Below are 17,253 nucleotides of genomic sequence, written 5' to 3'. Positions count from 1 at the left end.
TTTTAATATTTTTCTTCAACAAATTGTATTTATTTTAAATTGATTTTAAAAATAAATTATTTTGTAATTTATTTTATTTTTATTGACTGCAATAAAGAGAAAACTAATATCACTTCCCACAAAGAGAAAGCAGCCACAAACAAAAACTATCTGAAATCCGAAGAATGTCATTACATTCTAGCTGGATACCTTCTGTCAGGTTACATCCTTCTTAGTCTAAACGTAAACAGTAAAACCAGAAAGACTATCTGCTGCAATGGGAGTGAGGTTGTGGGAGAGAAAATCAATGGGTTAATATTTTAAAAGTACAATCTCATTGCTGTTCATAAGCAGGGTGGTGGTAGGGATAGCACAGGACTGGAAAAATCTGAGTCATATTCGTCACAATTAATGACTAGTAGTGACCGGAAACAGGTCGCCTTACTCGGCGGACCTTCGTCCCTTCCTTAGTAAAATATTAAGAATCCATCTGCTCAGATTTCCCTTTTGCGCACCTAGGGAGCGGAACTACATCTCCCACAATGCGCCGCGCGGCACCGAGAATGCCGTCCACCGCCTCTCGCAGCTTTTCCTCTGTCCCTCCTACAACTCCCACAAGCCCCCTCGGCGCCGGGGCCAGGCCGGGCTCGGGGAGGAGGCGGAGGCGCAGGAGTTATGGAGGGGGCGGGCTCTGCAGGGAAGTGCGTCAGAGAAGGCGCGGGGAGAGTAGGGTGCTGTGGTTTGAGCTTGAGGGTGAAGCTGGCGGAGCAGGAGGATGGGCGGTGAGTGAGCGGGGCCGACGTCGCCGGGCGGGGGTCGCGTAGCCGTTCGGTGTTTCCATCCGTTTGAAGAGGGGCCTTCTCCCCGGGCGCGGCCGGGGCTGCGCGGGTTCTGCGCGGGGCCCTGGGGCGGGGCTTTTCCCTTGGCCGAGTGGTCAGGGGAGGGGCCTGCTCGGGTACCTGAGGCCCCTGGCCGGGGACCGCGGAGGGCTGACCCGCCGCAGCTCCGGCTGGTCTCGACCACCCCCGGCCCCAGGGTGCGCCCCGCGAGGTGACAGCGCCAGGCGTCCGGCCTGGGCGAAGCGCCGCTCCCGGTGCTCGGGACCTTTTAAGGTCATTTGAGAGCCACCGGGAGGAAAAAGGATTAAAAAGAATAAAAATACAAACCCAACTTCTGGAGTTATCGTTAATTATTGTAATTGCTCTGATCTCTCCTGAGTCACTTGCCATTTCCCAAACTCAGCAACCCCAGTTTGCGAGCCCGTTTTCGTGCTCCTTTTTAAGGTGTTTGGCGCGGTCATGGTATATATACTTGCAGTATTTGACTAAGCTTGATCCGCCTTGAGTCATTTTACTGCGGCCATTTACTACTGCCAGTGAGCCCTGTCCACGCCTTGGGAGTGTTAATATTTGCCTAATCCAGAGTTTTCTTTCTGGCTGAGGAGGGATCATTTAGGTTGCAGATGAGGAGGTTCAGAAGTATAAGGAATGGGTAGAGTAGATACGAGTGAAGATTTTGACAGCGTAAAAGAGCTTGGCTTAGCTTTAATGGAGCAGATTAAAGGGGCAGATTAGAATCTAGCATTATTATATGTTGTTATTCTCTTTGCTATGCCGTGCGCCTGGAACAACCTTTCTTTCTGGGTTAACAAACATTTTCACCTGTCTTTTAAATAGCTCCTTACTCGTAACCTTGTTTTAGAAGGTTTCCCTATGCAGAGGAAACTGGGAGGAGCCGATTTCCTCTGCTTCCTTTTCCTATGCCTTTTTCACACTCAGACCCAGAACACTTAATGCTCTGCAGTCTGTCATTAAAAATGTATGCAAGGTACATTGCTGACTCTGGGCATGTCTATTGTTTGTATCTGTAATGTGTATGTCCATTTCAGTGTTGTCTGTTTTAGTGTGCAGGTGATAGACTAGAGAACAAGACCTCTGTCTCCGTAGCATCCTGGGTATGTGAGCATTCAATAAGTACTTTTGTGATAATGAGTTTTGTTTTGAACTTAATTAAAAAAATGCTTGCTTCCTTTTTTTTTTAAAATTCATTAATGATTATACATTACTTTAAAGAGCCTTGGGAGGGGGGAATAGGGTAAAGGGTGATTTTGACATAATTCCTTTCAAAATCTGTGTTTGTCCTTGAAGTCTAACTTTTGTTCTTTCTTCAACTTTAAAACAGAGCAGTCTGAATGCCAGAATGGATAACCGTTTTGCTACAGCGTTTGTAATTGCTTGTGTGCTTAGCCTCATTTCTACCATCTACATGGCGGCCTCAATTGGCACAGACTTCTGGTATGAGTATCGAAGTCCAGTTCAAGAAAATTCCAGCGATTTGAACAAAAGTATCTGGACTGACTTTGCTAGCGATGAGGCAGATGAAAAGACTTATAATGATGCACTTTTCCGAAATAACGGCACAGTGGGATTGTGGAGACGGTGTATCACTATACCCCAAAACACATACTGGTATAGTCCACCAGAAAGGACAGGTATTTCTCTTATTTTAACTTTTGTCTCCTTTACCTACTCTATAATAGAGAAAGTGATGTGATGATGGCCCAGTTATGTATAAGCAGGTTTGTGGGTTCTTTCTCTCCCCAAAAAAAGAAATCTTATGTATTTCTTTTCTCCCCATCACTTCCCTCCCCAGCTTCCATGAATTACCATCATACTCATTAATATTGGTTGGATGAGTAACTGTCCTTATCTTGGGAAAATCATTGTAAATCTTTGTACTTATTTACCCACTCATTAAGATATTTGTATTAAACTCACATGTCATGAGAAAATAATTGGAAAAGAACACTGGAAGATTTCAAATACTTAGTAACTGGTAAAAAGGACTAGTATCCAAAATGAAGTCAACACATATGAATTGATAGTCATTTTATATGTAGCTGTGTTTTAGTTGATATTATCATTTGCCCACTAAATCTTAGAGGGTATAATTCGACCAGTTCTGTGTTTAAGTCTGCATATTTGAGACTGTTTTACAACAATCTTGATGGAGTTTTTAGGTTAAAAATATCCATTACAGAAGTAAAAAAAATCTAAGAAACTGCCTCTCAGGTTTATTTTGTAAGCATTCTTAACATTTAAAAATTTTAATTTCCAGTTATTAAGATGGAAGCTTTAGAGTTCTTTGTAAGGAACAGCTTTATAAATTGTTTCTATTTATGACTACTTCTGTTGGGCTCTTGGTGGGAAGCACTATATTCAAATCACAGCACAACAGGCTTGAGTTACCATACATCGGAAGGCTGATAGTTGTGATTTTGTATGGAAAAAAGAAAGTAGTTTGGAAAGAGGTGAAAGTTGGTTAAATTTTATTTAAAATGTTCAATTCTATTTATGAGAGCATAGGAGCACTTGATATTTGAATCTTAGCAATCGTTTATTATTCAGTCAACAAATATTTAGTGCATTCTTTCATGTTCCAGGGCCTAGGATCTTGGAGTACATAAGGGGAAAAAACAAATAAAAATCCCTACTCCTGGGGAGCTAATATTCTTTTCTTAAAGCTCCAGTTAACGCTATTGCTCTGCTGCTTTTTTTTTTAAATTTTATTAATTAATTTATTTTTGGCTGTGTTGGGTCTTCGTTTCTGTGTGAGGGCTTTCTCTAGTTGCGGTGAGCGGGCGCCACTCTTCATCGCAGTGCACGGGCCTCTCACTGTCGCGGCCTCTCTTGTTGCGGAGCACAGGCTCCAGACGCGCAGGCTCAGTAGGTGTGGCTCACGGGCCCAGTTGCTCCGCGGCATGTGGGATCTTCCCAGACCAGGGCTCGAACCCGTGTCCCCTGAATTGGCAGGCAGATTCTCAACCACTGTGCTACCAGGGAAGCCCCCGAGGGGAGCTAACATTCTAATAAGGACTGACAGGCAATAAACAATAAATATAATAGTATAAACAGAATAAGTAATTATATAGTAGAAGATGACATGTACTGTGAAAAATACAGCACAATAAAGGGGGTTTGGAAATACATAGGGAAGGGGATGTTGGTGGGCATAAGTTATGCTATTGAATAGTAAAGGCAAGATACGCTGCAACAAGAAAATACCACTTGAGGAAAGACTTGATAAAGGTGAAGGAGTTGACCATATGGGTAGTTGTGGAGGCAGGGAGAATCATTTAGGTTGGAAGGAACAACTGCAAGGGCCCTGTGGTGGGAGCATGCTTGAAATATTCCAGAACCAGCAAGGAATTCCCTGGGCTGGAAGGAGGGGGCTGGGGGAAGAGTTGGGTATGTGTCAGAGACACATCCTGGGAGAGGGAGTAGGGCAAATCACGCAGGATTCTCTAGGTGTGATGAGGGCTTTGGTTTTTACTCTGAGTGTGATGGAGCCACTGGGGAGCTTTGTGCAGAGGAAAGATAATCTGGTCACCTAGGAAGATGTGCTGAAAACAGACAGGTGGCTGGCCAAGACAGAAGCCAGGAGACTTAGGAGGCTATTGCACCAATTCAGGTGAGAGATGATTATGACTCAAGACCAGGATGGTAGTACTGAGCAGTGCCTGATTCTGGATATATTTTGAAGGTAGAGCCTCTGGGATTTCCTGATGGAATGCATATGGGCAAGAATGACTATAAAGTTTCTGGTCTGAGGAATGAGAAGAATGGAATTGTCATTACCTGAAATGGGGAACATGGCTGATGGAGTAGGTTTGGGGGAGAAGATCAAAGTTTCTTTGTCCACTCCTTCCTAGTCTTCTTACTGCTAATTTTTTTTTTTTTTTTTTTTTGCGGTACGCGGGCCTCTCACTGTTGTGGCCTCTCCCCTTGTGGAGGACAGGCTCCGGACGCGCAGGCTCAGCGGCCATGGCTCACGGGCCAAGCCACTCTGCAGCATGTGGGATCTTCCCAGACGGGGGCACGAACCCGTGTCCCCTGCATCGGCAGGCGGACTCTCAACCACTGCGCCACCAGGGAAGCCCCTTACTGCTAATTTTACTGCTCCTCCCTGAACCCATGTCTTAAGCCTGCTGCTGAGAACCATTGGTCCTTTGGGCATTGGTGAAGGCTGTGTGTCACTCAGGACCAAAGAGGTTGCTGTCTCCCCTGAGAACATTTTTCCATATCACTTTTTATTTCAGAGAATAATTACTAAAAGAGATTTTTGTTAAATGTTTAAAATTAAAACAACAAGCAATCATTGTTATTCTCGTTCCAGAGTCATTTGATATGGTCACAAAATGTATCAGTTTCACGCTAAATGAGCAGTTCGAGGAGAAATTTGTTGATCCTGGAAACCACAATAGTGGGATCGATCTGCTTCGGACCTGTGAGTAGTTTGAACGCAGCAAGACAATTGGGAAAAAAAGAAAATAATTTTATTTCCCTTTTGTTGAACTCTTTTTGGAACAGGATGACATTGTACATTGTGTCAACTTGAAATAAGGTCTTTAACATTATCCCAACAAACTCTGTTCTGTTGATAACACATTTTAGAAGTTAGGTACATACTTACCAAATCACAACTATGAAGTTGAGCAGCTAATACATTGGGTGAGAGAATCCAGACCATCCAAAAGATGTTATTAATGGGCCCATTTAAAGAGGAAGTTTAACAGGGATAAATAATACATTTTTATATTTAAGTTAAACACTTCATTTATCTGAGTTCCAGTCGGGATATGTGAAAAAAGTTGACTGCAGGCTTTATATGAGTCAACAAGTATCAGGCCTGCTGAAGTATTATTGATCCAGTCTTAGGTGGTAGTAACCAAGGTGTAGATGTCAAAAACAAATGAAAGTAATTATTACGAGCATTCGATTCTTTGATGGTCAGGCAGCCTAGGAAATGCTGTCTTCATGTTTGGACCTAGTTTCTAGGCTATATAGAGAGTTACTGGAGCTTGCCTGGAAGAATGACCACATCATGAGAAGGAACATTGAATAAAATGACAAGTATTCAATTTTGCATTGTAAATGCATAGGAAGAAGTTTATTACTAACAGAGTTTGAAGGGAAGTTAGAGAAAAGACTTTTATGTAGTTCCAGAAAGTAAAACTAGCACTAAAAGGTAAAGTTTGGTTTAGAGTTGATGTTACTACATTGATAATAATTAACATAATTTGAAAATGTAATGGGATGCTTTGTAAAGTCATGAGCTTTTTTTCCCATGTTGTTGAGGGAATTTATGATAATTAAAACTGCGATTTATTGAGTGCCTGGTATATACCAGATCCTCTGCTTTGTGCTTTATGTGTATTCGTTTAACAGGTCTTTTATAATCTCTATTCATTTGCTTGTTATTCCTGTCTTAAGATCCTATGAGGACTTAAATTTGTTTGTATGTAGAGCCAGAATGTTTTGCTTCAAATCTGGTTCTACCACTTATTGTGTTACCTTGTACAAGTTATTTATACCTCCTGTTTCAGTTTCCTCATTTATAAAATGGAGATCATAGTAATAGTACCTACTTCATAGAGATTTTGGCGGTTTAATACGCAAAGCATGTATAGAACAGTGCCTGACACATAGGAAGCCCTCAGTAACAGTTAATTGTTAGTGTCCTTTTACTTTTATCAGGAGAAAGTTAGCATTGTTTTGAATAATGTGCTTTAGGAAAAAACCTCAATGTTAGCATACTTCATTCTCACTTTTTGAGAAAAGTTCTAATTAGAATATGAAAGAAATTGCCATTGTGAGAAAACTGAAGTCATGGTAACATTTCTTTTTTCTCTCTCTCTTTTTTAAAATCAGATCTTTGGCGTTGCCAGTTCCTTTTACCTTTTGTTAGTCTAGGTTTGATGTGCTTTGGGGCTTTGATTGGACTTTGTGCTTGTATCTGCCGAAGCTTGTACCCCACCATTGCCACAGGCATTCTCCATCTCCTTGCAGGTGGGTCTTGTCATCACACTTAGTTTTACCTACTTCTTGTCTCCTTAGGGATCCCATATTACTGCCCTGTTGTGTTGCCTGGAAAGCTCTTACCATGCTCTTATCTAGCTATGTTTTTTTGTTTTTGTTTTTTTCTAAATTTTCCTCCAAGGTCTGTGTACACTGGGCTCAGTGAGCTGTTACGTTGCTGGAATTGAACTACTCCACCAGAAACTAGAGCTGCCTGAGAATGTGTCTGGCGAATTTGGATGGTCCTTCTGCCTGGCTTGCGTCTCAGCTCCCTTACAGTTCATGGCTTCTGCTCTCTTCATCTGGGCCGCTCATACCAACCGGAAAGAGTACACCTTAATGAAGGCATATCGTGTGGCATGAGTGGGAAGCTGCCTGCTTTACAATTGCCATTTTTATGAGTTTTTGATATTAATATTTTCCCTTATCTGCCCCCCAGTTGTTTTTAATTTAACTCTTTTTTTAATGGGTATACCATTTTATCCTGAAAATCCGTTTTATTTATTCACGCAGACAGTTGTTTCTTAATACCACTAAAATTTATATGGAATCTGAGTGATTCCATCTTTCAGTCAAACTAATCTAGGTTCAGAGTCCAGACAGAAAAAAATTGGGTAAACTCTTGGCACAAATTTGTGAAAGCAAATTGGTAGTAGGAGGTTGACCCAAAGCAAGTGCCGCTGAGGTCTGTTGGATAAAGTATCTGTTTAACTGGAAACTCTAGTTTGTTTGGGAAACAATCATTGTCAAAACTTACGTTCACTTTGCTGTTGTAGATAGCCAGTCAGCCAGGCTATTTTCAAGGACTTAGGCTATCTAAAATAAGGAAATTATCTATCTTTTTCTCTAAATATTGGCGTATAACTTCATCTGAGGTGAAATATCTTCAGTTGTTTATCTGTACTGTGTCTTGTTTACAAGAAAGGAAGTGTTTACATGGAATTTTAACTTTGTAACTGCAAGAATTCCAGTTCAGCCAGAGAAGAGGATTAACCTTATTTTACTTTTTTAAAAAAACTCTCCTTAATACGTCAATAGGATTTTTAGTATCGCCAGACCATTTTGGATTTTTGTTCCTTCCCTCCTCACACACCAGACTTATTAAAAGAGTGCTTTTTTTAAACACTACGTTGGGGTCACAGAGTAAAATTCTCCAACTGCCATACGTTTATTTCAGCTAAGTACCATAAAGAAGGTTACACCATAATGACCCTCTGGAGCTAGGAAAACTACCACAAGACCTAAAGCTTTGGCTGGTCATTAACTTCCAACTATGGTCTTTATTTCTTGTGGTGAAATGATGTGCCTTTCCTTGCCTAATCCCTTCCTGGTGTGTATCAACATTATTTAATGTCTTCTAATTCAGTCATTTTTTTATAAATATGTCTATAAACATTGAACTTTAAAAAATCTTATTTATTTATTCCATTACTGTAGTATTTGACAGATTTAAAAAAAATGTAACTTAGTAATAATTTCTTACAAAATCCTAGATCTGTCTTTTTTAAAAAATAAAAAAATGAGAAGAGACTCAGAATTGTGTATAGTGTCTGAGTTGATTAAATCTTAGTACCTTAGGATAAAGAAGTACAGGATTCTGAATGAGGATTTTGTGATTTTCTGTGGGGAATGCATTGTTGCTCTATAGGCCTACTTTATGTCCAGTGTTTGGGTCTCTGTTTTATCATCCAGAAAATGTGGAAACCCCTTGCCCCCATTAGAAAATAAGAGACTATTTCTTATGCTTCAGCGTTTTAAAGCATGTTTTCAAAGTAGTTTTGTGATCATTGTGTATCATACTTAACATGGCTAGTTTTTCATAAAGTCATTTAATGGCTGTGGATGTTTATGTTGTGTATTAATCAAGTGGGCTTCTGACTTACAACAAAGCCAGTATTACTCTGCAGCCTATTATTGCCTGTGAAATGGCTAGTTACTCAGTTTTCTACCTCCTCCTAACTCTTGAAGTTTCATTGCCTTTCAGCACCTTTTGTGGAAGGTAGAAAAGCTAAGTGAACAAAACACAGCACACTTTGGGGAATGAGATTTTAAAATTATTGACCAACATGACATTTTTGGATTTGGAAGTTATTTATTTTATCCCTGCCTCTTATCACCCCAGAATTACCTGTGACTTACTCTAACACCCGTCTTTAGTGTGCATTGAGGAAGCTTAGTCAGGATCTGACTTTTGAGCCTCACCAGTAGCACCCTTAAATATGGAAAGCTAGCACCATAAGCCCTGGTGCTGAGTATGTGTTGTTTAAGCACATTTCAGAGTAGCTGAGGTCATTCTCTCCTGCAAAGATTTTTTGGAATACAGAGACTTGCATTGTTTCACTTGATGTGTAAATATTACGGTTTTTCATCTGTCTAATGATTCTAGTCAAGTAGAACCATATGAAATTACTGGTATTTGACCATTTTCGATTAAACTGATACATAAAGTCAGTGGCAAGGAAAGTGCTATTAATCTCTTTTCACGTAATCTTTGAAAGCAACCCCCGAAGTGTAAAAAAATAATTTTCAGATTTTTCAGAATGTGAGTTTTATGGCAACTTAAGAAACATGTTTTAAGATCTTAATTTTTTGGTTCCTGATCTCATTTCACGATGTGAATAAATGTCTTCTATATCCTTTTTAGCAAAGACTCATTTTAGAAAATTTCTTAAGGATAGCCATAAACACAGTAAAAGTTAATACAATAAAAAAGGCAGAATTTATTTGTTCAATTAATATTGTGTGCCTGCTGTCTAGGTCATAATATACTAGGGTCTTGGGAATTTAATTGTAATGTGTTAAAAGTTTTACCTGGTCTAAGTATTGGGGTGTGTGTGTGTGTGTGTTGGGGGGGCGGAGGCAATGGATAGAGTTAAGTCACAGGTGAACTGATTGGTGACCCCAGTGAGAAGGAGTTGAGCATACAACAAATCAATTTAGAGTTTGTTTTTCCATTCCAGAGACATCGCTAAATTGCAGACTAGCACTGTTAAAACTTATGTAATATATATCCAGTCATTTTCAATTATTGTAAAGTAGTGTGAGGGCATTTTACAATTTAACCCTTATGTAAGCTTTCACCAGAAATGAAAACAACCTGTTGATTTAACCTGATTTTGCCAGTTGCAACACTTTGAAAAGTTTCCCAGCAGCTAAAGGAGCAGGTAATGTGTATAGTGTTGAAGATGCAAATTGTTACTTCACAAGCTCCACCCAGCTCTGTCCTGGCACAGATGGGTGAAGTCTCTTGTCCTCCTTTCAGCCCTCTTAAGGGAGTAATGATTCAGACTTGAGAGAATAAAACAAGGAAACACATCTGTGTGTAGGAATTCTTTTTCTTTTGCTCATCAGGTGTTCCAACACACTATTGTAATGAGATATATTTTTCCCTTGGATCAAATTATGATATATGCCAGTGTCCTGCAAATTCATTATGTGAAAAGAATAAATTAGAGTAATTATTTGCTGTCTAGAAGAAGAGATTTAAATCTTCAGTGTTAAAATTTCTGTTAGCAAAATTAATACATCGACATACTAACACTTGCACACTTTAAGCAAACTTGTATAAAGCAAAATCCAATTTATATTACTTTTTACCTTTGCAGAGTTCTAAAAAGATGGAATAAGGAGAGAGAGAATTCTCTTTTGTCTTCACCTTTTAAAATATTTGAGTTATGGGGTCATGTGTCACCTTTCATCTTCAGACTCTGTCTCAGGATGTGAAATTTACCTCATGTCTCCTACAGCCTTCCAGCCCCTCCCAGTCTTCTAGCCTGTGTTCTTGTTTTTCTCTGCTCAGCTTGTATTGTCACTGGGATGTACACAAGCAGCTTTGAGTCTCTTGTTTGCATAATCTCCCATGTCACCTTCCTTCACAGTCCTTAGCCTTATCTTCACAGCAGAACTATGCCATCCAGTTTTCCTGTTCTCAGTCTCAGGGTACCAAAGAGGGCTGCTCAAAACTATTCAGCTGATTGTGTTTAAAAAATTGCTGTTTGACTTTAGTTGCTTGACAATTAACCCCACTACCTGTTGATTTATTACCCTGTAACACACATGTTTTTCAAATCTCTACAAATGTTAGTTGTTGGAAACTTGTATTCTTTTTCTTCAACTTCCGCAGATGGAGTTTGTGTTCTCTTTAAGGAGCACATATTGGAATGAACTCTTCCAGTTTCTCCAACACTTGTATGTTTCTCCCTACAAAAGAAGAACGTATTAACTGATTGGAGAGATTGCTGGGAGCATGGCATCCACAAAAAGCAGCAAAGTGTATAGTGGTTAAGTATCCAGCTCAGGAGAGACAGCATACTAAATTTGTAATCCCAGGTCTGTCACTTAGCCTTTCCAAGTCCCACTTTTCCCATCTGTGAAATGCTATGATTATCATACCTGCCTCACAGAATTGTAATGAGGATATTGCTCAGCATAAAGTAGCCACTCAGAAGTGCTTGATTGGCTGCATTAAGAGTGGATGGGGTTACCCCTAGTGACCTGGCCACCCCGTGGGGTGGTTCTCAGTCTATGCTGCATATTGGAATTGCCTAGAGAACTTCAGAAAATACTTGTGCGCTAGAGATTCTGATTCAGTCCGTCCGGGGTGTAGCTAGGTCACTGATATTTTTAAACCTTTCCAAGTGATTCCAGTGAGTAGCTATGTTTGAAAACTGTTTGAAAGCTACATTTAAAAGCAAGAAGTAGTATTCTCTCTCTTCTTGGCAGATTGTTAGAAAGAGACAGTGGGCTCTGTAGAGTAAACAGACCTGGCATGCTGCCTGCCTTCTAGAAGCTATTTCTTTCCCGTGCTTTCAGGCACTCTCTTCTGCTGACATCTGGCTCTTTGAGATGGGTCCCAATCCATCACACCACTGCTAGCTGGAGCTGTACCAAGAGTCTACCTGCAGCCCAGGACACTCCAGTGGCTGGTCCTAAGGTTCAGATTTGGCCAGAGGTAATAGAAAGCCTCGTTTGTTTTGGCTTCAATTCCAAATTACTTTCTTTAATTCAGTACTTTCAGGGACCCTGTAGTGGGGGGGTGACTAGGTCTCCATAAAAAAGGTGAATACTGTGATCCTTGTCTGTTTACCAGTTCATTGCATTACTTCTCTTTTGATTAGAACCAGAAAGGACAGAGGTATGAGTAATTGACATTAACCTCTACACAAGCCAGAAATGCTTGAGAATGAACATATAAAATGAAGATGAACTAGTACTTGCCTTGATAGGTTGTTGTGAGGGTTAGATAAGAAGGTACATAGATCCTGAAACATCAGAGGTCAGTAAATACTAGGTATTGTTAGGAGACAAAGGCAGCACAGGGGGAGGAGGGCAGCCTTTGCCTGGCCTGTGTGGTCAGTCTGTGCAGGAGCCGGAGCTGCTGTGGCTTGTCCTGTGGCTGCAGTCCAGCAGGGCTTAGCGCTGGGCTGGGGGCTATAGTATCAGGGAGAATCTAGTTTCCTGTTAATGTTCACTTCAAAACAGGTAGAGCTTCATTACAGACAGGCTCTTTAACCATTCTTGCATGTCAAAATGGAAGGATTTTTTAAAAGATTGTGTTGTTATCCTTTTTCCCAAACAGGTCTGCACCAGTGTGGGATTTTTTGGTCTTTCAATGATTTTGCTAAGCGTCGGTTGGTGATTTAAGGTTAGCTGCATCAAAAATCTGTCTTTATCTTGTTTAAATTGGATCCAGGTCCACTGAGAGAACAAGAGGAACTTGGATTCCTGTGGCTTGTTCTCAGGCTCCTGAAATGAACTACTACCACATGCAATACAATTTGGTTTGGACGGTTCATTTTAAGTGCTGAGAGTGGCAGTGGATTTCAGGGACACACACCATAGGGCCAGACACTGAGCGTTATTCATGAACACTTATAATAAGTTGCAATGTGGCACTTTTCTTGCCCTGCCTGGACTTAAAGGAGCATTCAAAGGTATGAAAGATAAGAAATTAGCTAAAAAATATCTAGAAAGAATTCAAACACTCGGGGCTAAGACTTCTTCCAGGACTTGTTTAGGGACAGCAGCATCCACTTTTATTATCATAACTATCCAACCATCCCCCATGGCAGTGGTCCCTTTCTCTTCCCATTTGAAATAAAAAGATGACAGGAGGAAGGAAAGGGAGGAAAAGGCCTTGAGTCTTTGTGTGGAGGGTGCTGCGGCCCATCTCTACCTCCACCAGAAAAGGTGGGTACGGATCCCACCCCCCAACTACTAGACAGCCTCCTAGGTGGACAAGCAGAGCTACTCTCTTGTTAACCCATGACTTTCATATCTAAATCACATGCTTTGAATTTAGACATTTGCTTATAACCCCAGCTCTTCTTTTACTGCGTCAGAACCTTTGGGAAAATTCGAACACTTCTGAGGTCTCAGTGGGATAATAAAGTCCACTTTTCATGTTCGTTGTGAGGCTTAAATAACATAATACATGTAAAGCACTCAGCGTGGTGTCCAGCGCATCTCAATAAATGATAATCATAATTGATCAGCAGATGATTTCAGGTTCCCAGCCCTGCCTTCTCTCCTATGCTTTAGGTTTAAATTTCTAACTGCCTTCAAGGCAGCTCCATTTGAATCTTTACATGGTACCTAAAACTTAATATGTCCAGATTTGAACTCATTTTTCTTTTTTTTTACATCTTTATTGGAGTATAATTGCTTTACAATGGTGTGTTAAGTTCTGCTTTATAACAAAGTGAATCATTTATACATATACATATGTTCCCATATCTCTTCCCTCTTGCGTCTCCCTCCCTCCCACCCTCCCTATCCCACCCCTCCAGGCGGTCACAAAGCACAGAGCTGATCTCCCTGTGCTATGCGACTGAACTCATTTTTCTTTTCATCGTTTCTCCAATTCCCATTTTCTTTGTTTTCCTTATCAGCTAGACTTTCAGTGGTGACATCATCTTTGATTCCTCCTGTTCCCTTGCCTTAACCAAGACTTTCTGATTCTATGTAATGTCTATCTCACTAAACCCCTGCTATCCTACCCTGGTTCAGGCTACTGGATGATGACAGTAGCATTGCTGCCAGCTCTCTCTCTAATCCATTTTACATATCCTGCTAGTCTGATTTGCAAAAGCATAGATCTGATCACATGAATCTTTTGCTAAAAAACATTCAATGACTCCTCATTGCTTATAAAGCAATGATTCTAGAAGCAATCTGGAATTGTCTAAATTTAGTCTCACATCCAAGATCTAGCATTAGCTAGTTCCATCTTTGAAATATTTCCTGTTCCCATTCTTTTACTTCAGTCAAACACACTATTAATTGTACCCAGTTTGCACTTTCTTAGATCAATGCTTCTTGTTATATTGTGTTACTGGAATACTGTTCTCCACATACTCAAATCTTGTCCATATCACTTTGTTGAAATTATATCGTTTCAAAAATCATGACCATTTATTTACCAAATAGAATAAAGTTCACCTCAAATGTATTATTCTTTTGAATACTTATAGCACTCTGAGTAACGCCCCCGCCCCCGTAGTTCTGTCACTTTCTACCTTGTTTAACACTGATTACTATACATATTCTCTTCCCTACTAGATCTTACTGCCTATTTATTTAATCTTTGTATCTCGCAACATCTCCCACATAGCCTTGCAAAGACTAGTTTCTCAGGAAATCAGAAGGAAGTTTTTGAGTGAATAACCCTTGAAATTATTAGAAAGCCCTACTGTAAAGTGTATACATGAAATTAGATTATCTAGGAAAGAATTTGAACTGATAGACGAGAGCTTAAGTTTAATATTATGTTGCTACTTTGGAGAGAAAGCTCTGCAACAGTCCTTCAAGGTAACTTTGAGATTTATAGATACAACATTTTCCCCCCTGAGCTAGCAGAGGAAGAGGGTTCATTTTTTTGTCAGTTGGGATGCCACGTGTACAATTTAACTCAATCACTTAGGCTTTTGTGATTTTTGCTCATTTCATATGAAGTGCTATACTAGAAAATATAAGTTTTCTGTTGCCTTGGTTAGGATAACTCCTATTTATTTTTCTAGTCAAAGCTTAATATTTATTTCTTCAGCACAGTTTTTCCTGACCATCTGTCTTGAGTTAGCTCTCCCTCTTATGTGTCCACAGTGCTCTGAAGTTCTTGAATGTGGGAAACAGTAAAGTCCAAGTTTGAAAGTGACTCTGTTTAAACTCCATGGATCTGTTCTTCCCGTACCTCAGTAAAATCTCGGGTAAGGGGGCTTCCCTGGTGGCGCAGTGGTTGAGAGTCCGCCTGCCGATGCAGGGAACACGGGTTCGTGCCCCGGTCCGGGAAGATCCCACATGCCGCAGAGTGGCTGGGCCCGTGAGCCATGGCCGCTGAGCCTGCGCGTCCGGAGCCTGTGCTCCGCAGCGGGAGAGGCCACAACAGTGAGAGGCCCGCGTACGGGGGGAAAAAAAATCTCTGGTAGGTCTTGGGGTTACTTAATAATTAAGAAAGTAGTTCTTTCTGACAGCAACATGAAAGAGTTCAGTCCCGTCTGATAATCACACTCCAGGCCAGTTAGTGAAATATTAAAACTAAAAGACCAAGTAACTCCATTCTCCCTTGGCTTAGTTCCATTCTCCCTTGGCTCCCTCAGCTGCTCTGAGACGTGAGCAGCTGCTTCTCTCTGTCCTCAGTCACTTTTTCCTGAGACAGTGACTCCTGTCCTGAGACAGGACTCAAGAGTAGATTAGGAACAAGTACGGTTTTGTGTGGCTGTACCAGTTGTCCTCTGACCTTGGGGCTGCAGAAGCCCATGCATGTTGCTGCTCTTTCTCTCCTAGGGGCCACTTCGGGGGAGTTTCTCAGAGACCCCCCCCCCCCCCCCCCCCCCCCCCGCAGACTTTCAGACTGCAGTTCTTTTAGCATTAGAAGTCAATGTCTTTCCTTCAGCTGTCTGCTTACCCCTCCCCCTTCAGTGCCTGGGTTGCTGGCAGGCTGGCTCGTCTCCGTTGGGGTCCTAGTGCTCTCAGGTTGTTCAGGAGTTCTCATTTACTAGGATCCCAGGTCAGCTCCTTCTGGGGGGAGGACATCTAGTCCCCAGGAAACAAGAAGAGCTAATGAATAAATACCTGGATGGTGGGAATGCAGGTCTCTCCCAACTCAAACTGGGGTCTCGTTGCTTTGCTGCATCAATCCCATCCAGCCAAGCCCTTACAGCTTTTAGCTTTTCAAGGGTGAGTCAGGTATTCTTCCATAGGCTTCTCAAGCTCCAGTGGGCACGTGCCCAGCTCCCTGAGTAAAGTCCCTCTCAAGTGACTAAGCCCAGTGACGGGGAGGCAAGCCCCTCCCACCACAATGGGTGGGACTAGGGGAAGCCCAGAGCCTTCAGCTTGTCTCTCCAGAGATGTCTGTCTTCTATTTCTCCTAACTCTCATGAATCCCCGAGGTTGTTATAAATCTTTGAGAGGAGTCATGAGCTAAAAGTCACAAGATCTGTTTTTAGACCACCCCCTGCAAATCCTCACAGGGGTCCAACATCTCAATTTGGAACGTGGAGCTTCTGATAAAACTAAACTGAGGTAACAGTATACATTACATTTGAATCCTGTTAAACAGTATTAAATTTTAATAATTTTGTTTAACATCTTCCTTCCTTGGACAACATGAGAGCAGAAATCTTGTCAGACTTAACTCATAGAACCCAGTGCTTGGCACAGTGCCTAGAATATAATAAGATGCTCAATAAATACTTAGTGAATGATGCATGAATCAATAAATAAAATTCTTATCTTTCTTGAAAGATATGAACTAATCTTGTAAGTCTGGTGAGCCACAATACTCATTTTTCAGAGGCGAGTGCATAGAGGTACACACAATTATTAAATTTTGAGACTCGTGTTTCCTTTAATCAGTCCTCAAGTAAGAGTTATTTTCTTAGTGTGTATTTCCTCAGGAGGAGAGTAATAAATCTATTTCAAAAATTATTATTTCCCTCTAAGTAGAGGCTACATATTTAAATATGGTTAGTTAAGTAGAAGAAAAAATTGAGAGGGAGAAGGATTGTGAAGAATGAAGTTCTACTTAGTTTAATATTAGTCAATTATATTAGCCAATTAATGTTCATTATAGTTACTATTAGTCAATTTGTATACTATAAATAGGCTGTACCATTTTCTTTCCTTTTTTAATGTCCTGCATTTGATAAATTTCAGAGGAGCAGGGATTGTGCCTGTGTAATTCTTTTTACTGTGTGTCGCCCTATATCATTTCCCACTCTAAGAGGAAGTAAACTCAGTACATACTTTCCTGATGATGACAGGAAGAGACGACACACTTTACAGGAGGGGATGAAGAGGAGAGAGTGGAGAGTGTAACAAAGGAGGACAGCCCCCAGGTTGCTGAGGAAACTATGCCAAAGCTATCATCTCTTTGGTGCTCATAGCTTGCCCCTGCAAGAATTCTTGTCATGATAAATTT

At 40.9% G+C, this 17,253-nt stretch overlaps 1 protein-coding gene across 2 annotated transcripts; it reads left to right on the top strand.

Annotated features, from left to right (window-relative positions):
- The first annotated feature begins 636 nt into the window (after positions 1-636).
- CLDND1 (claudin domain containing 1) lies at positions 637-8,674 on the top strand. 2 transcript variants are annotated; one of them, XM_027103047.1, is made up of 6 exons: positions 662-761; positions 1,883-1,933; positions 2,161-2,470; positions 5,155-5,265; positions 6,690-6,827; positions 6,979-8,674. In XM_027103047.1, the coding sequence occupies exons 3-6, from the start codon at positions 2,179-2,181 to the stop codon at positions 7,197-7,199; spliced, it is 762 nt and encodes a 253-aa protein (XP_026958848.1). In that variant the 5' UTR covers positions 662-761; positions 1,883-1,933; positions 2,161-2,178; the 3' UTR covers positions 7,200-8,674. The 2 variants fall into 2 exon arrangements, with proteins under 2 accessions (XP_026958855.1, XP_026958848.1); XM_027103054.1 differs by lacking the exon at positions 1,883-1,933 and having other exon boundaries at positions 637-761.
- The last annotated feature ends 8,579 nt before the right edge of the window (positions 8,675-17,253 follow it).

The sequence above is a fragment of the Aethalodelphis obliquidens genome, unplaced genomic scaffold, assembly GCF_003676395.1.
Source record: "Aethalodelphis obliquidens isolate GAN/ISIS:26980383/991018 unplaced genomic scaffold, ASM367639v1 scaffold1, whole genome shotgun sequence".
Classification (NCBI taxonomy): Eukaryota; Metazoa; Chordata; class Mammalia; order Artiodactyla; family Delphinidae; genus Aethalodelphis; species Aethalodelphis obliquidens.
This window is presented reverse-complemented; position numbering and strand designations above follow the sequence as displayed.

Coding starts and splice junctions, on each gene's coding strand:
- CLDND1 (XM_027103054.1), top strand. CDS start 2,179: ATGGATAACCGTTTTGCTACAGCGTTTGTAATTGCTTGTGTGCTTAGC. Junction 2,471..5,154: donor TAGTCCACCAGAAAGGACAG/GTATTTCTCTTA, acceptor TTCTCGTTCCAG/AGTCATTTGATATGGTCACA. Junction 5,266..6,689: donor GATCGATCTGCTTCGGACCT/GTGAGTAGTTTG, acceptor TTTTAAAATCAG/ATCTTTGGCGTTGCCAGTTC.